Here is a 27,421-nt window from a genome sequence, read left to right on the forward strand (position 1 = left end):
CCAAGATGATCCCAGTTGTGAGTTCCTCATTTTCTGTGTGCCTGACTTCAAGCCTTGGGGTCTGATTTGCACATGGGTTGGGCAGCTGTAAATTGAGCAATGCTTAGAATGTATATATATCTAATGCTAATGTAACCACCACCGGGCAGGTTTGAACTTGGGACCTCTGGAGCTGAGTATAGATGCCTCTACCCTTTATACTACCTATAGGAGTGTAGGGGTGTGGGTTACACTAAGTAGTCTGAAAAATCAGGTCCTAGGAACCCCCCCCAAATTAGTGGAAACCTTTGACATTAGTCTCTTCACACCTTAGCTCCCTATTTGTAAAGCAGGGATGATAATGCCTCCTCTCTCCACAGTGGTTTGGTGAAGATAAATTAGTATTTGTGAAGTACTCACAGGTATTACAGTGATGATGGCATAGAAATGCCCATGAAGAAATGACCAATTCTGTGTCCAGAGCAGGGTTTGAACAGTGTCTAATAAATGAGGCTTCAGGCTGCACATTTAACAATAAGGAGAAAACAAAAAAACTGAATTCCTGGTGAGCACTGTCCATCCTGTGCACTAAATGACGCAAGACTTCCAGTGGAAAAATAACCATATAATTAAATAATGTATCATAATGCATACAAAAGGGCCAAATGACAGTTGCATAGGTAGCCTTACGTGTGTGTGTGTGTGTGTGTGTGTATGTGTGTGTGTGTGTGTGTAAAACATTCTTATTCCATACTTGTCAAGGGCTGTGTGTGTGTGTGTGTGTGTGTGTGTGTGTGTGTGTGTGTGTGTGTGTGTGTGAAAAAAATACTTATTCCATACTTGTCAAGGGCTTTGTTCCAGGGCTTGCAGAGTGGAGTCCTAGCATCTCTAAGCCTGGCAGTTCAGAGTCCTGGCATCTCTGAGATTGCTGCCTCAGTTTTGATTGTGAAAACATTGCTTGAGATGGGGTGCCTCTTTCACTACAATGTATTGAAAGAGCGTTGAACATGCTCTGGCATAATTAAGGCTACATAAACAGTTTTCTGTAGAAGCCCTCTAATTCCTCAGAAGGTGCAACTTGAAATTCACTTATTCTAGCAGCTTTCCGGGCCTGGATAAGATTCATTGCCTGTTTGGACTCTGAAATATTTATAGGTGATCAAGCCATAGACAGTCTTGTAAGTTTACCTTAAGACTAAGAGTTGTCAGTTTAGATTTTTCACTTTTATATAACTTAGGTGACCAACTTGAATCTGGAGCAAGATATTCTGACCCTTTAACATGTTTTACAATCACATTTTAATCCTAGGCCTGCCTTGCTCAGAAATTCCTACAGGAATAGTAACAGGCTGGGGTCCACAGTTGATTTTAGTGGCAGTCAGAGCTGTCCAGATTAAGTATCAGAAGCTCTTCAAAGCACCCCTCTGACCTTGTCTACACTGAGCAGGGTTTGCTGGTAGAGCTATCCCAGCAAACCCCTCCTTTTGGAGAGACGGTTATTTTGTTCAGAGAAATGGTATAGATGTGTCTCAGTACAATGACTTTTTTGTATGTATGAGTTGCTCAAGTTTACATGATAGGAAATAAATGATCTTGGCTAGTAATTGGACTCTTTAAGGGTTTGTCTAAAAACAAAAGTTGCATCCTTTGGACTAAAATTTCTTTTAAAATAGTTTCAGTTGGGTGGCTATTTGGACTAAAAGATGTAGAGAGTCTAGTAGGGAATGCTCTTACCTTTGACTCTGGGAATCTGGGGTCAGTTTTCTGCTCCACAATAGATTTCCTGTGTGTGACCTAGAGAAAATCCCTTAATCTGTTGTGCCTTGGGTTTCCATTTGGATAACAGCACTTTCCTAGCTTGCTGGGATGGTTTGAGAATAAACTTGTTTAATGTTTTAAAGTGTACAGATACTATGGTAATAGGATCTATCTATCTTACAGCTGGCTGATATCACCTTGACTTCAACTGGTGATGGAATGTCTACACATGAGTTATTTCAAAATAGCTAGAAAATTGAAAGTGGATTGAACTAAACAAGAGAAAGGTCACTCCTAAATTGTGATTATGCTACAGCAGCACATCTGTAGCATGGCAGATGTGCTGTCATAGTGTAAGTTGCTTCCTACATTGATGGAAATATATATATGTTTGGTCAGTGTAGTTAATCCATCTCTCCCAAAGGAGGTAGCTAGGTTATTGGAAAGATCCTTTCACTGATCTAACTATGTCTGCACCAGGGGTTGGACAACCTAATTATACTGTTCAGATAAGTGGCATAACTAGGTTGACCTAAGTTTTAGGTGTAAATGAGGCCTTGTTTTTCAATAAGTGTGTCTTGGCATGGTAATTAAGACCTCTGCAAAAGTTTACTTCCTTGGTTAAAACCAGTGTGGAAGTGAACACACTTCAGAAAATGATTCATAAGATTTTTGCAGAAACCTCTGCCTATTTGGATTCACCTATCTCTCAACTCTACAATACCCCAATATATTTTTACATTTTATCTCTCACTTCAGATGAAATTAAATAAAAGGATGTTTAATCAATGTTTGCTTTTTCCATGGCTCTCTCAAAACACCAGTAATGGCCTGCGTATTGAATTGTTTTTTTCCCCTCAACTGGCTTATTCTAGGTTGAAGATTTCTACATGGCTCTCTATGCTGAAAGAGGGAGGTGTAGCACCATTGCAGGAGCCTTTGGAAGTATTGGCCAAGTTTCAAACAAACAAAGTGCCTAAAGTTAGGAGCTCAGGCTCTTAATTTAGGTGCCTATACTAAAGTTTGTCCCTGGCTGATGTAAGTGCCCCATTACAGCAATGCAATAAAATCACCTCCCTGAGTGGTGTAAGGCCATAGTTGACTTAATGAAGTTGTTACAGTACAAATGTTGGACACTTCCTAATCTGTGTCAACCCTAATAGTCCTCTAGCAGCTGTCTCATAAAGGTCTATTCCCTGCAACTGTGTCCAGAGTGGTCACAGTTTTAAACTCCTCTGCCCATGGGTCACAAAGATCAAGAGCCAGTCCCTCTTTAAGCTTCCCCATGTGTTTTTGAAATGACTTTTCCCACCTTGTTGAGCACAGCTAGCAGCACACCCTTGTGATACACAGCTGTCCACCTGCCTGTTGTGGCTCCATCCATTCCTACCAGGAGTAAGCAGGAAGTGTCAGCTCTCCTGGGCCTGTGAGGAGAAGAAACTGTCCAAACACAGCTATGGACCAGTCATCAAAAGGTGACCATCTTTCAACAGATTGCGCGAGGGCAGCAGGCAAAGGGGTATGATGTGAATCAAAGGCAGTGCTGCATGAAAGCAAAGGAATTTCACCGTGGATTTCATGAGACCAGGGCACTCCAGAGTAGGTCTGGTGCTGTGCTGCAGACATGGTGCTTGTGCAAAGAACAGCATGCCATGTTGGTGGAGACCCAGCCAACATTCCACAGACAACTGTGGATACTTTGGAGGAGCATGAGGCCTTAACCTCTACTCTGAACAGAGAGAAGGAGGGTGTGCAGAGAAGATACATTTGGGAGACTCCAGTAGTGCCATGAGCCAGGACTTTTCTGAGACTGTCGGAGTGTAGCCCGTCTCACAGGTGAGCACAGACATGTCTGCTAAAGGAGAATGAAACTTGAGTATGCATGGGCATGCATTTTTCCTTACAATGCACACATTTAAAATGGTGTTTGGCCAGTCCCCATGCTAAGAAGACAGATATATCATCTTTTTCATATTTTACTCATACAGGCAGAGTTGATATCATCCTTTAATTCCTCTATCAGGTTGGGAACGTGGAGTCTGCTGAAAGATCGCAAAGGAACTTTCACGGAGATACTTTGCAACAGTTCCAAAGGTTCCTAGGGATGGCATTTTTCCACACCACTCTGCAACAACTTCAGTATACAGGCCCAGACGACTTCAGGACTCTGGTAGCTGCTATATTCTCTGTATCTTCATGACTATTCAAAATGAGATACCAGCTAAAATCATCATAGCCTGAGGAAAATAGTATCAATATTCGGTGCTATTGACTTTCAGTGTACCCAGGGAATGGAGTGAAATTCAATAGCCTCAGGTAACAAAAAATCCTTCCTCCACCTGCCACTCTTGGGCCATAGCCAATATTGCTGTGGCTGGAGAGTGGTGTGGTGCAGAAGTGTTTCCAAGCTTGTAGTGTCAATGACGTTTCTTACTGAAAGCGTTCATGGGGAAAAAAGGAAGGGATTTTTGAAGCTTGCCTATCCTGTTCTGTGGTGACTGTAAATCCAGTGGTTGTCTGCTTTACCAGCAGCTCCTATTGTTGCAACTGTGAGGGGCACTTCCTGCACACTCACAGAACACCTGATCCTGATGAGGAGAAAGAAGAGGACTAGAGAGGACATCTTTTCCAACTTCCTGCAAACCACTGTTGTGTCAGACCCATGACTGAAGGGCTTGGAGGGCGATATGGCAGCATGGAAAGAGAAAGAAAAGCTGGAAAAAAGGCCCAAGACCGCCAGTGGAACAAAGAGGAGTTGTACCTGCATATAATGGGGCTTCCCAGTAAGCAAATCCAAATGATTAAGATTCTGGTTGGCCTATAAGTCAAAGAATCTTGGTCTCTACCTATGCAGTCACCGGAGAACTCTTGCTGATCCCTAGATTCCCCAATATACCACATGGTTTCAGAAGCAAAATCCTTACCTCTGCCACTTCATACCAGGGACAGGAAGGAAAACCCCAACTTCTCATGCACTGACCAGTAAGAACCGAGACTGGTGTAGGCATACCCACAATTGGGACTACAGTTTGTACAAGTAAATGGTCATAAATATTTATGTCCTTTCTATTTTTGCTTTTTTTACCCTATTAATTTGTTCAATTGGTATAATATTACCTGTTGGCGTTTGTACATTGATTCTCTGACCTGTTTTTTTTCTTGTCAAAGTTCTATTTGTGGAGAATCAAGTTATCTTTATTAATTTACAACAAACACTACAGAATGAGCAATGTAAGCAAAGCAAACAGTCCAATGTAAGCTTTACAGAATTGATAGCTTCACGAAAATACCCGGCTATATTTATGTATGACCAGCAAGCTCTAACCACTTAGCAACCCCCACAGTTCCAGGGTCAGACAACACCCCTGCACAGAACACTACCAGGGCTCATCATAAAAGTACTGTTTTAAAGCCTCCTTCAACCACCTAGCTCCATGTTGGGCTCTTGAATTAGCCCTTGTTCAAAGCAGCCAGCCAGTCCACCACTGCCTTAGTGGCTACTTTCCCCCTTTGCCTCTAGTATTATGCAGGACACAACAGGCAGCTCTAACCATTGGGATATTTTTCTCATGAGAACCAATCTAGAATCCTATCCAGGATCCTTTCAATCTACAAGAAAGCGCATTCTGGACCTGCTAAATCGATAGCTGAATCTTGCTTGGATGCTGTTGTGGTGGCCAGTGTATGGCTTCAAGAGCCAGGGGAGCAATGGGTACAGCTGGATCTGCTAGAATCACTATTGCCTTTTCAGTATCACCAATAGTTCACTGGTTGGGAAAGAATATCCTGTGTTCCTAAAGAAGCTAATGTCACAAACCCTTCCCTGAGCAACCCCTACTAATCTGCGTGAAGCACTCCTAGTCATCCTCCAGTGCTTGTGGAGCCATAAAAAATTAGCTCCTTCTTTTGATGTATTCTAAGATAAGGTGGGTTAGTACCCAAATGAAGATATGTATGCTATCATCCCTTGCAAATCAGGAACTCTGCAAATCCATCCACTGTATCTTGGACATTGGCAAGTCCTGCACAGCAAGGCTATGTCTATACAGCTTCCCTCTTCCACAAAGGCCAATGCAAATGAAGCGTGAATTAGCATATTGCCATGCTTCATTTGCATAATTAATTAGGAGCTGTTTTTGTCAAAGAGGTTTTTTGCGCAAGAGCCGTTCTTCCTGAAAATGAGGCTACTTGACTGTGGTGCATCACATTTTATGTTAACACAGGCACTGCTGGTGAGCACGTGGAATGGTCATGCAAGCAGCCAAGCACAAGTGCCCCCAAACGATATACAAAGTGTGTAACTTTTGTTGACCACAGTTTGTAGATTAGGCTTGGCCTGAACATAGACATGTGCATGCACTGGTCAAAGCAAGACAACTTGTATGTCAACTTGACTTCGTAGGCCTAAGTGGGCTCATTTTTAAAGGTGCTTGAGTACCCACTAGCTTCCATTGACTTCAATGAAAAGCATCTGGGAGCTAATCCAAAATTAGATCTCACAGTTCAAAAGTTAGAACTGCTGATTTAGGTATCCATATGTTTAAAAGTTGGCCATAATGCCTGCAGAGACCAGAAGTGGGCATAATATCTTCAGAGGCAGTAGAGAAGCATGCTGTAACACCTGTAGTGCAGGGGTATTATATGCTTGCCCCATCACATGCCATAGTCCTCTCTGGCAATTGCATATTGTGTAAATGTTACATGATGTTTTTTCTCTGCAATATGTAATGAAACCACTTAGCACCAAAGACTTCCCCATCTATTTTTCATAGGCTGTGTATTTGGTATCAAAAATACATACAACTATTGAAGTCATTTTTCTTTCAAATCCTATTTGTTGCCATGTCTTTTTGATATTTATACCTGCGTATAGGGTTGCCAGATGGTTTCAACAAAAATACCGGACACACTTGACATGACATCACAATCTACATTACATCTTATTTAGAAAATACCGGACATTTATATTTTCTCAATTTGTTTCCCTAACAGAAAGCTCAAGTACTGGACTGTTCGGTTCAAAATCGGACACCAGGCAACCCTATCTAAGTAGGAAACAAGAACCATTTGAAATAATAAATTATATATTTATTTACAGGCATAGGATCATTACAATAATGGTCAGCTTGTGGGAGCATGTTGACTACTAATCTGGGCCTAAGGAACATGCAAATAGAATGCTGGGTTTTTTTTGTTTGCTTTATTTATCCCCAGAGAAGAAAAACAAGGATGAGTGAAACCCCTTGAGTATGAACAAAACTCCCATTGACTATGGTAGACCTAGAATTATACCCCATGTTGTTGTTAATAAATAATATATGTTTGGTCGTTCCCATATTTCTTCTAAAGAAAAACATGTCTTGGATTTCCCAATGTTGGCTAGTGAAGATGATTCCTATTCATCTGAGTGTTCTCTGTTGTGCTGATGACAGACTAAGCCTTGATTTACCACAGTACTTTATATCTGTTGTTTTAATATGAACATTCAAAATGTCCTTCAAGGATCTGAAAATGCCAAGCTGTTGCTCCTTTTTAATCCACAGTAAGAAAAATGTTCAAAAATACTGGCTGCTGTATTAATGGTTGGTGTCAAAACTGGTACTATACAAGAGATCTGCCTCTGACCTTTCACTCTCTGGGGCTATGTCTACACTCTGCCATTTCTAGAGAGCACGTCTGCCCTTCTGCTTTTTTTTTGCGGAAGAGCAGACGCACTCTTTTGGAAGCCCTGTCTTCCTCGTCCCGCCAGGAAGAAGTGCTCTTCCAAAAGAGGAGGCTTTTCTGAAATTTGGCCAGGTGTAGATAGGCCAAATTTCAGAAAAGTCTCTGAGTGCAATTTGTGTACCTTTTTCCAATAGATCATTGTAGTGTAGACATAGCCTGGACTTTGTGATTAGTATTTCTCACTTACATCTAAGACACCTGGTTCCTTCCTCTAGAGCTAGTCCAAAAAAGGATGGAAGGAATATCCACAGAAATTTTGGTAAACTGAAAAACATTTTTATTGTGTTCTATCTTGTCTGTTCTTTGTTTCCATTAAAATAAATCTGTGAAAAACTTGATTTCCGTATGTAAAACAAAGAAAACAGAAAGCAAAAAATCTTCCACAGAACAATCAAGAAGTTGGTGGAGTCTCCCTCCCCTTGTTTATTGTTGTAATATGCCTGAAAAGTGGCTTGCCTTGAGCATGAGAAAAGGAGTGTTTATCACAGAAAGGTCATAAGTGAATCTTTGGGGATATTAAGCACCACAGAGGATTTCAGAGGATTGAAACAGAAATGTTCATGTTAATCCTGACCTTTCATTTTGTAATATTCATTATTTATAAATAATTTTCCATATTCTGCATTTAACATCCTCCCAGCCTACCTATGGTGGTTACTAAAAAGCAAAAGGAGACATTGGCAAAGATTGTTGTTGAGATGATACTTCATATATATGCAGGGCACTGTCTAATACTCGGGGACTGGCCAATTTTCATCGGTCAGAAGATTGCTAGAGAAAGTAGCTGTTCTTGGAGGAAGGAGGTTTCTGATTACTAGAGGGTATGGCCACTTTGGACCTCCTGACTGCAGTAAATGTGACTGGACTTGCCTACACTCTCTGGTGGGTCCGAGCTCTTCTGGCAGGCCAGGTACCAATGTGGAGAGGCAGTGTTCATTGGATGGTCATGCCTCAGTGTTGAGGAAATGGCATCTTACTGCATAAGAGGGTGAGTAGCTGAGAGAAAGGGGGCAGGCAAGGAATAAATTGTTTAGGGAGTAGAGGATCTTGACGAATAAGGTGAATGAAAAAGGAGAAGGCCCTCCACGTGCATACATGAAGACTGATACTTCTTAGGGTCAGAAGCTTCCTGAAAGCATGATTTCTTATTCTGTAGCTTTGTAGAGCTTTTGCCTACTGCTTCTAGGCTATGAACAATTAATATGCTGAGTGGGCTTCCTAGGGAATATCTTTGCTTTCAGTATTTTAAGAAAAGGAACACTTTCTCTGCTGCTAATGAAACAATTGTGGGCAGCTTGATGTGGAGGCCATTAAATCAAAAGGTGTAAGAGCTGTTCCAGTGTTCTCTTGGTGGATTATATGTGACCAGGCTTCTCATGGTTTAAGAATGTGTTTGTTATTCAAAATTATTCAGTGAATGCTCATATAAAAATATCTTCTGCCTTGGAGATTACTCGTAATCTAGTTCCTGCAACTGTCGTTTCATGTATTGATTATTCTTAATCCATTGTTCACCTTGTATAAGTGTTATATAAGTCACACATTATCATCTCTGATCTCCTGCACTGGTGAGTCCCAAATAGTGTGACCAGACATCCTGATATTAAGGGCTTTGCCTTATATAAGCAACTCAAAAATCAAAGCATCTTGATTTTTCACACTTACTATCTGTTCATTCTACTCCCAAATCCAGAAGAGCTTTCCAGAAAGCTGGATATGATCATTTCCAAAGTGCAAACACATAATTTAGTACAAGTATTTGTAATACTGTCTCTTAGTGAAGTCATTGTGAATAAAAATTGGCTTGAGTGAATGTTCATAGATCTTGAATAAGAGAGACAGTGAATTTGTGACTTTCATTTGAGCAGAAGTCCATAAATCCTCTTTTTGTGCTATTTGTTTGGCTATAGTTCAGATTAATCTGAAATATCCAGATTTCAGAGAAATTGTTGATAGAAATCAGGCAAAGTATACTTCCTTGCAGTTATAGCAAAAGTTAGCCAAATCAGGAACATGAGATCTTTCCTGGGAATTGTTCAGGTAACAAAAACAGTACAGTCCCTGGTGATTATCGCGTTTGTGTATATAGTTGTCCACTAGGTGTCACTGTTTCTCCGCAGAAAGGAAAAGTAGGTGGGTTATAAAAGACATGCTTCTCTTGGGTACTTACTCTTTCCTTTTTTCTTCTAAACCTCTGGTATGGTAATACTACCAGAGAAACATGCTCCTTAGAACAAAAGACATGGCTTTACACCAGTGGTTAAACCAGGGGCAAAGCAATAAAACACCCATTATTTCAGACTGAGAAGCTAAGATAGACCTTCAATATAGGGAATTAGTAGTACAGCATCAATGGGATATTAAAGCTGACAGAGACTTTATAGAATGGTAAAAAAGAGAGCCATTAACATGCTTTGGAAAAGAGCATTTTCCCTATCCAGCATTCACTACTGAGGCTTTAATTTTACAGCTTTTTTGAAAGTGATGTATTGCTTCTTTCAAATATCTTTTCATTTACTTCTAGGGGAAGCAGTAGATTTTGCAGTTCGGCAGGCTATGTCTGAAGCCCATGGAGGAAGACCTAATGCATCAAAGATAGCAGTGATCATTGTAGCAGAGAAATCAGACGATCCAGTGGATACGGCTGCATATTCTGCAAGCATGCACAGTAAATTTTATCACTTTGCCACTATTTTTACTGATTTGCTTAATTTTTTAAATAATAAGCTAGGGTGGAGACAGAGTGAAGAAATCTAAACATTAGCATGATGATCTGAGTCCACTGATTCTGTGTAGATGTTTACTAGTTGATAGAAATGAATGTCTTAACAGACCTCCCTCGCCCTCCAGATCCAGATGCCTCCAACCTTTGGGGACCATCAAGTACAGACCTGTTATTTGAAAGCTTAGCAAACATGGGCCTCACTTCATTTACAGCTTTTCTCTCCCTCAGTGCCATTGTGGATTCAACTGGATTATAGTGATGAGATTTAAATGTCATAAATTTAGATTCCTTTATACTGAGACAGTTCTTGTAAGATTCATAAACAGAGTAAGACTCAATAAGTCAAATTTTGCCATGACTTATACACCCTGTAAACGTATCAGTATATGTTCAATGGTGCTTTATAAATTCTGTGACAATAAGCATTTCCCCTCTTTGAGTTTCCTCACTTGTGAAATGGAAATAACAATGGAAAATTATTTTGTAATCTGCTGATGTAAAACATAATCTAAACACTCAGTGTTATTGTTTTTAATTACACGAGTTTAAACAAAAGAAAACAGCACATCCAATTTTCAAAGCTTTACGTTTTTTTAACTTAATTTCTGATTGTCTCCAGCTTCTTCATGTTGACCTTGCAATGATGGTTGTAATTATAAATCTCATCATAATTATTGCATTGATTTAAAACATAGTAATACATGTACTGAATTGCTTGCAGACTATAGGAAGGGAATAATATGAATATTACTTGAAAACTAATTGTTAGAATCATTTCTTAATGGTACTCAAAGGTGCAAATCGAAACAAAGGAGGCTCCTTTCTTGTGTGTTATACTTTTAAAACCTGCTTTCCATTTCCTAGAGGTATCATTGCTCCCAATTGGAGTTGGTGATAGATATGATGAAGAGCAACTGAAGAGTTTAACTGGGCGATCTGCTACTGACAGGATCATTAAGCTAAGAACATTTGAAGACCTTCCCATCATGGTCACATTGGATGATGCATTTATCAACAAATTGTGCATGGGTAAGTTTCATATAGTTTTATAACTTGAACCACAAAAACAAGCACCAGAAAGAATTCTATACTTTGTACAATATACATATTTTTTTTACTCCTTTCCTTACCTTACTCTTTTGTTAATTTCAAACAAAAGCCAATTAATTTTCTCATTTCCACATGTCAACCAATGATACCCTAGATGGTACTTAATTGCTCTTCTACTTGAGTTCTCATCTGCACAGCCAGAGGCACTTAGTATGGTGTCTAACTCCAAATGTTTGCAATACAGTACTAATTACTATTCTACTTTGTCAGTGTTCAGAAAGCATTTTTAACTTTAGCACTGTCTCTTTGTCAATACACAGGGGCTACGTTTACACTGGCCCCTTTTCCGGAAGGGGCATGTTAATTTCAGCGATCGTAATAGGGAAATCCGCGGGGGATTTAAATATCCCCCGCGGCATTTAAATAAAAATGTCTGCCGCTTTTTTCCGGCTTTTAGAAAAGCCGGAAAAGAGCGTCTACACTGGCCCCGATCCTCCGGAAAAAGCGCCCTTTTCCGGAGGATCTTATTCCTACTTCAAAGTAAGATCCTCCGGAAAAGGGCGCTTTTTCCGGAGGATCGGGGCCAGTGTAGACGCTCTTTTCCGGCTTTTCTAAAAGCTGGAAAAAAGCGGCGGACATTTTTATTTAAATGCCGCGGGGGATATTTAAATCCCCCGCGGATTTCCCTATTACGATCGCTGAAATTAACATGCCCCTTCCGGAAAAGGGGCCAGTGTAGACGTAGCCAGGGTGATCAGTACTTGGTTAAAAGGCCATGAAGGCACGTCATAGCTGTAGTAATTGGCATTGATGACTCTCCATGAGATATTACTTCCTTAATGAAAAAAAATAGCCTAATCATGGTGTTAAAGGCCAGTTTGTTAGTGGGATGCCAGGTTTAGGGTGAGATGTAAAAACCAAAGGTCTGACCACTTGGGGCCATTGAAGACCGTTTTTCGTTCTTAGCTGTGATCTAATGATCAAATCTGACTTACACATTCCGCCTGATTAAATTCCCCTGTATTTTCAAGTCTTGATTTCATTCATGTCACTTTGTATCTTCAACTCCGGTTGCACCTCACCATCACAGATGGTGCTATGTTAAAGATCTTCTGTGTTATTGTCCTAGAAATGGCAATATGAAGACCTTATATATTGGTGGCCACTCTTGAAAACTCTCCAAATTCAGTAGACAAGATTACCTCAATACTTGTACTATTCCCTATGGGTAAAATCCTGGCCCCATCAAAGTCAATGGGAGTTTTGACATTTACTTCACTGAGACCAGGATACTACCATGTGCATTTTCAGTACAGGAAAATTTCATATTATGCCGAGGTAACATGGGTGACTTTGGGCAAGTTACTAACCCTTCCTCCAGCTCCATTTGCCCTTTTTAAAATGGCAAAAATGACACTGACCTCCTGTAAAGAGTGCTGCAAGAATCATAGATGAAATGCACCATGTAAAGCTAGGTAGAAGTACTATTATAAGACAAAATTGTCATACTAAGGGCATCCTGTGCGTGGGGGTGTATGTGCACATCATATGCATGTGTGTACACTGGGGAAGTTAAGTAGCGGTTGATTAGCGAATCGAGTTGTCGATGGAATTTCCATCAACTACTCGATAGTCGATAATGGGGGGTACTCACTTCCCCCTCTGCGGCTCTGCAGTTTAAATGTGGTAGCAGCCCGGCATGCAGGCAGCCTGGTTCTTACAACATTTAAATTGCATAGCTGCAGTGGGGTTAGCTCCCAGGGATGGTGTGAGCCAGGACTAAGCAGTCCCAGCTCACACCAGTTCTGGGACCATTGCAGCTCTGCCTCCCCTGCCCCGCCCCCCCTCCGCACTGCGGAGACAGTGCAGGTGGAACTGACTTTTAAGCTGGCTCCCCCCAGCACCAACTCCTACTTTCCCCCCACCTTGCTGCCTCTGGCAACTCAACTATCTGATAAAACTAAGCTTATCAGATAGTCGACTACTCGAGTAGTTGCTTACATCTCTAGTATACACATCCTCTTTGCATTTTTAACCATTTGATTGCTTTAAAATTGTTTTAATTAGAACAGTTAGGTCTGTATTAATGTTCCTCTAAACAGATAATAGCACATTTTAGAGGAAAGTAGATTTCAGCAGATGTCCTACACAATGTCCTAAGCAGACCAGACAACAAAGCAGCTGGCTTTCCTTAGGGCTTGTGTATACTATGGGAATTATAGAGGCATAGTTATAACAACACCACCATATAGACCAGACTACATTGTCACAAGGGATTTTTCCATCCCTGTAGGAACTCTACTTCACTATCTAGGCGGATGGAAGCATTTTTTCATTGACCTTGCAGCTCCTACGCCAGGTATTAGGTCAGTATATGTAGGGAACTCAGGAGTGTGGATTTTTCACACTCTTTGAGTGCCATAGCTATGTTGACTTATGTTTTAAGTGTAGTCTAGGCCTTAGTTTCAGAGAATTAAACAGGCTTCTTTAATGACTGTCTCCCTATGAACAGGAGCAGGTAGCTACCTGGTCTGATATCTCTCACTATGTGGAGCCTCTGCCTCTAGCAAGAGGACATGGCAGGGATCATTGATGCAGCTAGCCATGTTCATATACTAATGTTACAAAGATCAGAACTTCTGCACCTATGGCTTCTATGCAGAAATCGAATTCCACATACCTGTGGGGCCTAATTATACTGCCCTAACACACCTAGAATAATGCCATGTTGAGTCAGTAGTCCCACTGATGTCAATGAAAGGACTGCCTTTGTGGGGACTCAATAAGAGGAGGCAGAACCATGCCTTTTAAGAATGAAGATTCAATAACATACATTTTTCTGTGTAGGTTTGTGTGCTGAGGATTATCTGTCCACAAAGATTTCAGATAATTAAAAATGAGCAATAAACCAAATAAGGACTATGTCCAGGAACAAAACCAGAAAAAATTTCTCTGTAAATCATAGTTCATTTAATAGAATCATAGAATCATAGAGCTGGAGGAGACCTCAGGAGGTCATCAAGTCCAGCCCCCAGCCCAAGGCAGGACCAATCCCATTTAAATCAACCCAGCCAGGGCTTTGTCAAGATGGGACTTAAAAACCTCTAGGGAAGGCGATTCCACCATCTCCCTAGGTAACCCATTCCAGTGCTTCACCACCCTCCTAGTGAAATAGTGTTTCCTAATATCCAACCTAGACCTTTCCCACTGTAACTTGAGACCATTGCTCCTTGTTCTGCCATCCGTCACTACTGTGAACAACCTCTCTGCATTCTCTTTGGAACCTCCCTTCAGGAAGTTGAAGGATGCTATCAAATCCCCCCTTATTCTTCTCTTCTGTAGATGAAACAAACCCAAATCCCTCAGTCTCTCCTCATGGGTCCTGCTCTCCAGCCCCCTAATCATTTTGGTCGCCCTCCACTGGACCCTCTCCAATGTGTCCACATCCTTTCTATAGTGGGGGGCCCAGAACTGGACACAATACTCCAGATGCGGCCTCACCAGAGCTGAATAAAGGGGAATAATCACTTTTATAGATCTGCTGGCAATGCTCCTCCTAATGCAACCTAATATGACAATAGCGCAGAGCCAGCCCAACGCACAGGCCAACCGGGCGACCACCCGGGGCACCCCATTGTAGAGGGCACCACGTGGGGCTGTTGGGCCAGGCGGGGGCGGCAATGCGCATGCTTCACGCACCTGGAGCAGGGCCGCGCATGCGTCTCACTCCCGGGGGCAGCGCCACACTCCCGGAGCCCAGAGTGCACAAATGGCTCGGGCCAGCCCTATATTAGCCTTCTTGGCTACAAGGGCACACTGTTGACTCATATTCAGCTTCTCATCCACTGTAATCCCCAGGTCCTTTTCTGCAGAACTGCTACTTAGCCAATCGGTCCCCAGCCTGTAACAATGCTTGGGATTCTTCTGTCCCAAGTGTAGGACTTGACACTTGTCCTTGTTGAACCTCATCAGATTTCTTCTGGTCCAATCCTCTAATCTGTTTAGGTCACTCTGGACCCTATCCCTACCCTCTAGCCTATCTACCTCTCCCCCAGCTTAGTGTCATCGGCAAACTTGCTGAGGGTGCAATCCATCCACTCATCCAGGTCATTCATAAAAATGTTGAACAAAACCGTTCCTAGAACAGAACTTTGGGGCACTCCACTAGAAATCGACCTTTAACCTGACATCGAGCCATTGATCACTACCCGATGGGCCTGACAGTCTAGCCAGCTTTCTATCCATCTTACTGTCCATTTATCCAATCCATACTCCCTTAACTTGCTGGCAAGAATATTGTGGGGGACCGTATCAAAAGCCTTGCTAAAGTCAAGGTATATCACATCCACTGACTTCCCCACATCCACAGAGCCAGTTACCTCATCATAGAAGCTAATCAGATTGATCAGGCATGACTTGCCCTTTGTGAATCCATGTTGACTATTCCTGATCACTTTCCCCTCTTCCAAGTGCCTCAAAATGGGTTCCTTGAGAATCCTCTCCATGATTTTTCCGGGGACTGATGTTAGGCTGACTGGTCTGTAGTTCCCTGGAGTGTCCTCCTTCACTTTTTAAAAGATAGGCACAGCATTTGCCTTTTTCCAAGAATCAGGGATCTCTCCCAATTTCCATGAGTTTTCAAAGATAATGCCCAAAGGCTCAGCAATGACATTTTCCAGCTCCCTCAGTACCCTTGGATGTATTAAATCTGGACCCATGGATTTGTGTATGTCTAGCTTTTCTAAATAGTTCCTAACTTGTTCTTTCCTCACCAAGGGCTGTCCACGTCCTCCCCCTACTGTGTTGTCTAGTGCATTAATCTGGGAGCTGACCTTGTCCGTGAAGATAGAGGCAAAGAAAGCATTGAGTACTTCAGCTTTTCCCACATAATCTGTCACTAGGTTACCTCCCTCATCCAATAAGGGCCCCACACTCTCTCTGATCACCCTCTTATTGCTAACATGCCTGTAGAAACCTTTCTTGTTATCCTTCACATCCCTTGCTAGCTGCAATTCCAATTGTGCTTTCGTCTTCCTGATAACTCCCCTGCATTCTCAAGCAATATATTTATACTCCTCCCTAGTCATCTGTCCAAGTTTCCTCTTCTTATAAGCTTCCTTTTTGTGTCTGGGCAATAGTTTACAGCTATTGCCCTTAAGTCAGTCACCATATAAGACCATATTGTTGTTGTTTGTTGATTTGTATTGTACCATAAGTACACCCATCATAGACCAGGCCCCAGTTGTGCTAGGTCCTGCATAAACATTTACCAGTTTTTCCCTTGCTGAATAGTTCCTCCCTGCGTGAGAAGTTTCTTTGAAATGAATGGGATAGCCGATTTCTTTGAAATGATAGATAAGCCAAATATATGTCTTTTCCTCTTTCAGAGCCCATCAAAGAATGTATAGATGAGGATGGAAATAAAAAGCAAGTAAGTGTGGGGTTTTTTTGTATCCTCCATTTTGCCTTCAAGTAAAATATTGTAGAGCATCTGCACTGGAACGTGAATGTTGGTGTATGTGTTCTGCCACAGAAAGGCTGGAACACTATTCTTCTTCAATAAAGACCACGGAGAATGCAAATGCTAGCTTACTAAATAGAAAATGGGAGTGTATAGCACAATTCTGCCTGATGGCACTTGATCCTGTAGCGTGCTGAGCACTCTTGGAGGAGGTGCATGCAGAGCCAAAGCACTAGCATTTTGGGTTCGTCTTCACTGACAAAAAAAGTGTGTCTTTAATTTACTGTGAAAATGTAAAGGAGATGAGGCAATTTAGTTTTGTCATTTTACACTAGGTGAGGTCAACCCCAGATGGGGGAGCATAGCAGTGACTGTACCCTATACTGTAAACACTACTGTCTACATGGAAACTCATGTGTATTTGTTATTTTGCTGTTAAGAGGGACTTTGTAAAACAAAGTCAGCAAACCCTAAGTATTTGTGTGGAGAGGTTTCTGATAAGCCATGTGTTCTCTGGTAGGGGCCAAGCTGGTCTATTTTAGTAAATTAGGTCGGCATAACTACATTGCTCAGGTGTGGGGAAAAATTCGTGCCCCAGAGTGCCATAGTTAAGCCAACATTAGTCTCTTCATAGAGAGCATTAGGTTTCTTCCACTTACTTTGATAATACAGGTTGAACCTCCTAAATCCGGGACTATCTGGTCTGGTAACATTTGTGGTCCGGCAGCACCATGGATGTTGCTAGACCAGAGAGTCCTAGAGGCCAGTAGTGGGAGCCAGCTGGGAGAATGGGGGGCTGGGGAGTTTCATCTGGGCCAACAGTGGCTAGGCTGGAGAACCCCGATAACAGCAGGTCCAGGTGGGGACTCCTCAGCTGCAGTGGGGCCAGCCCAGCGGCCCTAGCTGGGGAACCTCAGGACCACCCTCCCCAGCAGCAGGGCCGGACTAGGGGTCCTGGTCAGGAAATCCCAGGAAACCTCTGGTGGCAGCGTTGGCAGGGCAGGGAGCACTAGCTTTGGGAGCCCCAGGGAGAGGAGCCAACAGTGGGGTAACTAGCAGAGGAACATTGACCTCTCCTGGTCTGGCAAACTCCCTGGTCCCGGACCACCTAGGTCCCAAGGGTGGGCCTGGGAAATCCAACCTGTACCTCTCAGAGAGGTGAGTTACCTACACTGATGGGAGAACTGTTCATGACTGCATAGGTGGTGTCTATACTGAAGCATTATGCTAGTGCAGCTATGCCACCATAGTGTTTTAAGAGTAGACAAACCCCAACTGTAGACTGCATCCTGGGGTGCACCTTGACCAGCTAATGTATTGAAACTATAATTGCCTGATCTATGCTAGTTAATACATTAAAATACACCTGTTTTTCCTAGTGTACCTTAGAGCAGTGATTCCCAACCAGTGGTTCGCGGACTATTGCCAGTCTGTGAACCCCTGGCTGCCAGGCTGCGGCAACTGCCAGAGCTGGAGCTGTCTGTTCATCGTGGCTCAGCTTCGGCAACCATGGTGGCAGGAGGAGGCAGAGCAGGAGGCACCTCCCTTGCTTCTCCCCCCTCCCACCCTGGTAAGACGGTGGCCCGGCCAGGGCTCTGCACTCCTCACCCCCCACCTATACCCTATGGCAAGAAGATGTTGGCATAGGCTGCAGAGGTGAGAAGTTAAAGGGTCAAAGGATGTTAGGCACTAGAGAGCAAGGGGCTGGGTTGGGGCTAAGTGGACAGGCAACATTTTATTTGCATATGCATTATTTACACAATGAATATGCAAATAAAATGTTACTGGTCCACCAAAAGTTTGTGAATGGGTTTGCCCATCTGCGGTATAAAAAATGTTGGGAACCACTGCCTTAGCGGCCGTAGAGATTCAGGATGTAGCCAGAGCATAAATACTTTTCGACTCTGTCTAGACTCAGGAGAAGGTGTGGTTTTTTTTTTTAAAGCAATGCTGCCTCACAATCTGGAGTCCTAGAAGCCAACATAACAAATGGTTAAAATGCATCTAGAGGAGGAGCCATGTGGACATGTGGATCCAGTAGATATAGTGTACTTAGATTTCCAGAAAGCCTTTGACAAGGTCCCTCACCAAAGGCTCTTACGTAAATTAAGTTGTCATGGGATAATAGGGAAGATCCTTGCATGGACTGAGAACTAGTTAAAAGACAGGAAACAAAGGATAGGAATAAATGGTAAATTTTCAGAATGGAGAGGGGTAACTAGTGGTGTCCCCCAAGGGTCAGTCCTAGGACCAATCCTATTCAATTTATTCATAAATGATCTGGAGAAAGGGGGTAAACAGTGATGTGGCAAAGTTTGCAGATGATACTAAACTGCTCAAGGTAGTTGAGACCAAAGCAGACTGTGAAGAACTTCAAAAAGATCTCACCAAACTAAGTGACTGGGCAACAAAATGGCAAATGAAATTTAATGTGGATAAATGTAAAGTAATGCACATTGGGAAAAATAATCCCAACTATACATATAATATAATGGGGGCTAATTTAGCTACAAATAATCAGGAAAGAGATCTTGGAATCATCATGGATAGTTCTCTGAAGACGTTCATGCAATGTGCAAAGGCTGTCAAAAAAGCAAACAGAATGTTAGGAATCATTAAAATAGGGATAGAAACTAAGACGGAGAATATCTTTTTGCCCTTATATAAATCCATGGTACGCCCACATCTTGAATACTGCGTACAGATGTGGTCTCCTCATCTCATAAAAGATATACTGGCATTAGAAAGGGTTCAGAAAAGGGCAACTAAAATGATTAGGGGTTTGGAACGGATCCCATATGAGGAGAGATTAAAGAGACTGGGACTTTTCAGCTTGGAATAAAATCATGAGTGGTGTGGAGAAAGTGAATAAGGAAAAGTTATTTACTTGTTTCCATAATATAAGAACTTAGAGGCCACCAAATGAAATTAATGGGCAGCAGGTTTAAAACAAATATAAGGAAGTTCTTCTTATACAGCGCATAGTCAATCTGTGGAACTCCTTGCCTGAGGAGACTGTGAAGGCTAGGACTATAACAGGGTTTAAAAGAGAACTAAATGAATTCATGGAGGTTAAGTCCATAATTGGCTATTCGCCAGTATGGGTAAGGAATGGTGTCCCTAGCCTCTGTTTGTCAGAGGGTGGAGATGGATGGCAGGAGAGAGATCGCTTGATCATTACCTGTTCAAGTCATTCCCTCTGGGACACCTGGCATTGGCCACTGTCGGCAGACAGGGTAGTGGGCTGGATGGACCTTTGGTCTGACTGAGTATGGCCGTTCTTATGTAAGGGTACGTCTAGGCTACAGGCTTTTGTCGACAGAGGCTCTGTCAACAAAGAGCATCTAGACTACAACCAATTCTGTCGACAAAGCAAGCCGCTTTTTCGACAGAGAGTCTAGATGCTCTCTTTTGAAAAAGCACAGTGTAGATGCGATAGCGCCTTTTGTCGACAGAACTCTGTCGACAAAAGGCGTTATTCCTCATAGAATGAGGTTTACCACTGTCGATAAAACTTACTGTCGACAGAACTTGGTGGTAGTGTAGACGCAGATATAGTTTTGTCGACAAAAGTCCACTTTTGTTGACAAAACCCTGTAGTCTAGACACACCCTAAGTGGGGTTAACTGTCTCAAAGTAAAAATAATCATTATTATTCCTAGTCCAAACAAAGCCTAAATGTAAACCAGTTAATAATATAAATGATGAGCAGAGTTTTCAGAAGGGCAGCTTCCAATTCGTCCAATTGTAATTTGCACATGCTTTTTTCATATCCATATTTGAAACCTCCACATGTGTAACTCTAGCTATCCAGCCACAGATACAAATCATGCAGTTAGAAGCTCAAACAGACCTGCCAATGGGGAAAGGAGGGCTCAAGGGGCAATAGTACAAGGGCCAGTCATTTCAAAGTGTCCTAAGCCTCCTGGCTGCTGCTGCAATAGTGGTGGCGGGCGAAAGCTCTGGGCCCCTTTGAAATGCCACAGAAGTGCTCTTTGCCTCTCCGTGGCTACGTTTAGACTGGCCCCTTCTCCGGAAGAGGCATGCAAAGCAGGCAAGTCAGAATAGGGAAATCCACGGGGGATTTAAATATCCCCCGCGGGATTTAAATAAACTTGCAAGTAGGAATAAGAGATCCTCCGGAAAAGGGCTTTATTCTGGAGGATCGCGCCAGTCTAGACGCTCTTTTCTGGCTTTTCCCCAAGCCGGAAACAAAACGGCGGCCATGTTTATTTAAATCCTGCTTTGCATGCCTCTTCCGGAGAAGGGGCCAGTCTAGACGTAGCCCATGTGTCTCTGAGGGCTGGAAGGGAGGACCCAGCGCTGCACTTGGAGCGATGCTGAGGGACGACTGCTCTTGGCTCCGTATCTTCCACCAAAAGCTCCGCCCCTTCCAGGGGCAAGGAGCTGGGCCTGCAGTGAATGTTGACCCCTCTGCACTCAAATACCCAGATTTTCACCTATAATTCATTTTGCTGGTGAAAAATCGCAGGCAAAATTTACGGGTTCCTTGTGCCTTGCAAGAAGAAATGCCAGATCGCAGCCTATCCCTGCATTGGACTGATGGTCTTTTCAAAGGCTCTTTTATTATTCCTACTGCCAGCCAGTTATATGAACCAACCACTGCCTCAGAAATAGGTCCATGAATGTTTGTCACAAAGCTGTTCCAGTCACTAAAGGGTTAGCAGGGAGGCTGCCTCCTCAGCAGTGGTTGATTGGTGGCCAGGCAACAGCTAGGGAAATACAAAGGCTGCAGGCCAGAAGGGAGGGAGAGCTGTCAGAGAGGCTAAGGAACCACAGAGAGTAGGGTTCTTACCAGTGCTCTGGTGGGAAGCTATCCAGGTAACTGGGCCTCCAGAAGAAGCGAATCAGAGTGTAAGGATTTAGTTCCAAATTCTTCATACGGGATTCCTGGATTGGAACCCAGAGGAGCGGCTGGGCCTGGGAACCCCTACCAACCTCAGCAGGGGGAGCAAAGGGATATGAACCCCAAGAGCCCTGAGACTGTTGACTCATCACTGAGGTTATCCACCTTCTGGTTCAAGGGGCTTTAGCATATGGGATGGGGGAGAGACTATTAATATTTTCTGGCTGGAGTCATAATGAAGCTGTCACAGACCTGGGAGCAAATGGTGATTAGCTAAACCAAGGAGAAACTGAGACAGAGTTGCCACTGATCAGCAGTGTGGGGCATCAGAGACTGAAGATACACCCCACCCCGAGAGTCCAGATAAAACACTGTCATAGAATCATAGCAGAGAACTCAGGAGGTCATCAAGTCCAGCCCCCTGCCCAAGGCAGGACCAATCCCAACTAAGTCAACCCAGCCAGGGCTTTGTCAAGCCGAGACTGTCCCACCTAGTGAGCTTCTCAATGCCTTGTGATATGTATTGGGCCTAGAGTTATTGCTCCACCACGAATCTACAGCACCATATCCTCCTCCTTTTCCTCCTCCCATCCCTCATCTTTTATCTCAATGGCTCGAAAATAACAAAAGCTGCATATTGAGCAGTCCCATTTATAGCTCAGCGTGGCCCTCTTGCACCACTTATCCATGCCTTAACAGGATCAAGCCCTTGTCAAGGTCACTTTCTAAATTTGGATAGGTTGGAACCTTATGCCTGATCTACAAGGTGATGAGTAGCTTGATGCAGGAGGTATGCGGACATGATGGGAGATTTGGGCACTTAGCACTAGGGATGTGAAGGACCAGTTGATTAATCAACTATCCAATAAGCAAATGCTTATCGGCTAGTCAACAAGCTTGTCGACTAGTCACTTCTCCCCCCCTTTTGCTGTGTCTATCAGAAAGAAGCAGCAAGGAGGGAGGGGGAAGGAGGGGTACTCCAAACCTCCCCAGGCACACCACGTGGAGCCTGGGGTCAGAGCCTGTGGTCCATGCAGCTCTGCCACTTTGAAACACATCCGTGGGAGCCCGGCATCAGTCTCCTCCCGGTGTTTCAAAAAATGAGGAGTAACGTTAGTTCAAACCAAGGGGTTTGGTTCAAACTAACGCATCCCGGCGTGCACTTCCTGGTTCAAATCAGCTGTGATTCGAACTAGCACGCTGGTGAGATCATGGTAATGAAGCATGGGGTATTTAAATCCCTGCTTCATTGACTATTTTGAATGCCTGCATTTGCATCCCTAGTTTGAACTAGGTTGCAAGTGTAGACATACCCTTAGGTATGTGTCTGCACAGCAAGTTATTTCGGAATAATCACTGTTATTCTGAAATAACTATGCAAGCATCTACACAGCAATTCCATTATTTTGAAATAATTTTGAAATAACAGACGGCTTATTCCAACTTCCGTAAACCTCATTCTATGAAGAATAATGCTTATTCTGAAATAGCTGTTTCGAAATAAGGCATGTGTAGACGCTCCGCTTCTGCTTTTTCGAAATAGCCCCTCACCAGGGCCATTCTAAATTATTCCGCCTGGGGCGCTAAATCGATATAGCATGTCTACGTTAGGGAAGCCTGCCTCGGAATAATTTTGAGGCTTCTCTGCAATGTAGACGTGCTACTTTGAAATAAGCTATTTCAGAATAACTATTCCAGAATAGTTTATTCTGAAATTACTGTACAATGTAGACATAGCCTAAGGTGCCACAGAACTACTTGTGTTTTTTTTAAGTTGTTTTTAAAGTTACAGGATAACATGGCTACCCTTCTGTATGGTAAGCGGTAGGCAATCACGTCGAACGAATATAATTTTACCAGCAGAACTTTTCTAGTGTAGACTAGCCCTTGGTGATAAAATTCTAAAATATGATAAAAAACTGTTTGTTCATGAGTTCAGTGGAGGTACTGGATCTTCTCAGTTGAAGGTCCTCAGCTACAGAATGAGTGTATAAATCTAACAAAATAGATATGGAGCTCCTTCTGAGAGGAAGTTTTCCTGTGTTGGCCTCTGGCATTCTGGGACTCACATCTGTTTCAGATGACTTATTCTTGACCATTTTGGAGCCTCTGCTGCTGGTGTGTATATTTTGTGGTGTGCACGCACATGTTTTCTATCCAATTTTTTCTCTCCAATATTTCCACATCATTTGGGAAGTAGCCTCAGTTTGTTGCTTTGAGGGTCACTGGGTTTCCCACTGTGCAAGATCTCTTGGCTGTGTCTGGACAGTTCTTTTAATTGAATTTTTAATGTGTTGTGCTTTGGTTTTATTGTACAGCTCTTAGATGCTTTGTGATAGGTTTCCTGTAAATGGGTTAAATAAAAATTATGAATACCAAAAGGCCTTTTTGCCAGATGTGCACAGCTGTCTATGTACCCTTCCAGTTGCTTTACTTCCAGTGGGTTGAGAGAGAGCAGAGAGTATAATTAAAAAACATTTCATATCATTACTACCTAAATATTTTTTCCATATTTAAAACTCCTCACATTACTTTTATTTATTTTATAGCTTCCCCTAGGCTCTCAAACCTGAAAAAATCTTAGACAACATTAGAGAGGTTCTCTATAATGAAATCTTTTCAAAGTCCTAAGACCTACAAAGCATGCCTGGGGAAATGCACTCATATTTAATATGTAGTCCCAATATTTATGACTGCAAATCTGGCAGTTCTCTTTTAAAACTAATGGTATCCCATAGCTCAGAACTGAGAAAAATACTTTTAAAGCATTATTCCTGGTTTGCACACAAGTGCCAAGAACAGACTATGAATTATGCAGTGTCTAACCCAGATATTTTGTCACCTTGCTATTCACTCTCATGAAGACTTGGAGATGAGCTGAAATGGAGGAACCTTAAGGTAGCCCAATCTAGATAGTCACTATCCTTTCTTCATCTTGCTCTATATGCTTGTGAATCTGGGGTGTTATCATCCAGTTCTTAGAACTACTGTCTCTATTCCTTCCAGGACTGACACTGAAGGTTTGTGTCAGGGCTGGTATAGCTATTTGGGTCTCAAGATATTAGAGAGACAAGGTGTGTGTGAGAACTTTTATTGGAAGCTGGTCCAATAAAATATATTATCTCACCCACTGCAGGACTGATCAGATAAAGGTGTTGGTTTTGCACTATGGGGATGATATTCCTGGGAATTTAAAACTCTTTCCTGCTAGCTGCTGAAAGCTCTGGCATTGAGCTGAGCAGGACTACTCATGTGCATAAGGGATTTGCCAGATTGGGGTTAGAGTGCTCAGTGGAGGATTGAACTCAAGAGACTAGGAGTCTTGGAACCTTAAAATTTCAACTCTCCTGCAGAAAGAGAGTATCTTTTTAATTTTAATTTTACATTAACACAGTGGTTATCTAATAACATTCCCCCCTGCAGGACAGCAAATCCCCTTCAGGGTGGGTGGAATTTTTAAGGGTTCAGAATTGTAGGTAAAATAACCCAGCTATTCCAAGCCTTCACAAGGGGGCTTTTGTTTTACTAGCTTGAAACAGCTCTCATTAATTCCTGCTGTGCTATGAGCATCTGTGTTCAGAATACTTTCCAAAACAAAGACACTGGTATTTAAAGAAAAGCAATGGGAAATTTTTTGACTGTGTTGTCCATGTATGTTGCAGGGCTGCTATGCTAACAATAGAAAGGACCAAATAGTTCATTCTCTTCCAGAAAAGCATCTCCATTCTAGACTGTTATCTTTTGCATGGAATTTCACAGTCTATTTCTTGCAATGTTTCTAACATTAACTTTCCCATGCCCATGAACTCCCTGTTACGTTGCATACTATTATTTAATTATCCAAGGCTATTTTGAACAGCACTCCTGGCAGTGTCACTTTACTTGCTAGATTTAGGTTCTGGAACACTGTCTGGTTGTTGTTTGCATTTTCTTCTCTTGGCTCAAATCCTATTTTAATATCAGTATGTCTTCTTGCATAGCCTGGTGACCAATGGACATTACTGGACCAGTGTCACATTATGACATGCTTGCCAGGTGGCTACACAGTTCTGGACAGTCATCAAATTAATTGTGAGAAGATGTCAAAACCTACGTGTCACAATAATCTTCCTGCTGTTAAAACTGAGGAAACCTGTGGCTGCCGCTGGACATGTCCATGTGAGTAACTTATTCTGCATATACATGATTTTTTCCCCCATGATAAACATATAATCGTGCACGTACAACCATCAAACACACACATATATTAACACAAAAATTATGTCAAAATAATATTGTCAAGTTTACAAAATCAAGTGCTCGAAAGTTAGGAATTACCAGAATTAAGGATGCCTGGACAACCTTAATTCAGCCCTATTGTGTGTATGTATTATAGTGCATTCTTTAATAACATGATACAATGTTATTTTTTCTTCACGACCTTCCTGGCTCATCATCTAATCTGTTCCTCTCCTTAACCCTGATCTCTGTTCATCTCCCTACACCTATCGTTGTTCCCCAGTTCCAGTCTCCCTCTGTGGTATTTTTGTTCCAGTCTCTTTGTCCAGCCAATCTCTATTCTCCACTGACAACCCATCTCTTCGTCAAATCTATCTTTCCTTCTCCTGTTCTTCTATTTGTCTGCAGTCCAAGTCTCCTTGCTAGCTAATGTCCCTCTACCCCAAGCTCCCACTCTGTTTCCCTCTTCCCCCATGACCACTTCACGCTTCCACTCCCAGGGTCTGGCTACACTAGCCACCCTAGTTCGAACTAGGGTGGCTAATGTAGTCATTCGAACTTGCAAATGAAGCCCGGGATTAAAATATCCTGGGCTTCATTTGCATGTTCCTGGGCGCTGCCATTTTTAAATGCCTGGTAGCTCGAACTACCTGCCCGTGGCTACATGCGGCACGGGCTAGGTAGTTCGAATTAACACTCTTAATTCGAACTACCATTATTCCTCCTGCAATGAGGAGTAACAGTAGTTCGAACAAAGAGTGTTAATTCGGACTACCTGGCCCATGCTGTGTGTAGCGCGGGCAGGTAGTTCGAGCTACCGGGCATTTAAAAATGGCGGCGCCCGGGAACATGCAAATGAAGCCCGGGATATTTTAATCCCGGGCTTCATTTGCAAGTTCGAATGACTACATTAGCCACCCTAATTCGAACTAGGGTGGCTAGTGTAGCCATACACCCAGTCTCTTCCCATCAGGCTCTCTCCATGATCTCTCCTCAGGTCTCACTCTTTCCACTTCTGAATTTGAATCAACCAACTTCCTCCTCCACGTTGCCTGGTCCCAGCAAGGGAGAGGGGAGATGTCAGGTGTCATTTTAAGCACAGAAGAAATAGCTGCCCTGATCTCACTTCAGGTGCTTGGTCCTGGCCTGGTCTGGCCTATAGGAGCCAGAGCTGAAATTTCATGGAAAGTCCTGCTCAGCCTGTATCTGGAGCATGCCCAGCATGGATAACACTTTGAGAATTTAGCTTCTAAAATCAGGGCTAGGGAACCTTTTTGGGGTCAGAATCTGCAGAAAAAAAAGAAGAAAGACACTCCAACATTCCCCTTGCACACCAGAGCATAGAGCAGCCCAGGACTAGTGTTCTCTAGCCCCACAGTGAGATGGGAGGTGCTGGAGTGCCATCATGGGCTCCCCATTGCTGAAAGGGAGGGGGACACTGAGTTTCAGAGACCAGATCCAGGGAAGCTGGGGATCTTAGCTTCTATGGGGCACGTACAAAATGATTTTTCAGAGGTTTATAAATTGGCCAAATTTGGGCAGATTTTTGCAGGGATGGCAAAAGGCTAATCCCTGAAACAGTGGCCACCTTCCAAGGAGTGGGGACTGTAGAGTGTCTTAAAGAATAAGTCACCAGCTC

General features: G+C 42.8%; 1 protein-coding gene across 1 annotated transcript in view; it reads left to right on the forward strand.

Moving 5' to 3' along the window:
• The window catches only part of VWF (von Willebrand factor), a 248,544-nt gene that overhangs the window by 140,472 nt on the left and 80,651 nt on the right, over window positions 1–27,421 (forward strand). The window contains exons 31-34 of the mRNA XM_006128153.5: window positions 9,986–10,129; window positions 11,051–11,215; window positions 16,624–16,667; window positions 25,545–25,722. Of these exons, the coding sequence (XP_006128215.3) occupies window positions 9,986–10,129; window positions 11,051–11,215; window positions 16,624–16,667; window positions 25,545–25,722 (531 nt within the window). The remainder of the gene's footprint in view (window positions 1–9,985; window positions 10,130–11,050; window positions 11,216–16,623; window positions 16,668–25,544; window positions 25,723–27,421) is intronic.

This window comes from Pelodiscus sinensis, chromosome 1, assembly GCF_052426305.1.
Source record: "Pelodiscus sinensis isolate ZL-2025 chromosome 1, ASM5242630v1, whole genome shotgun sequence".
NCBI classification, from domain to species: Eukaryota; Metazoa; Chordata; order Testudines; family Trionychidae; genus Pelodiscus; species Pelodiscus sinensis.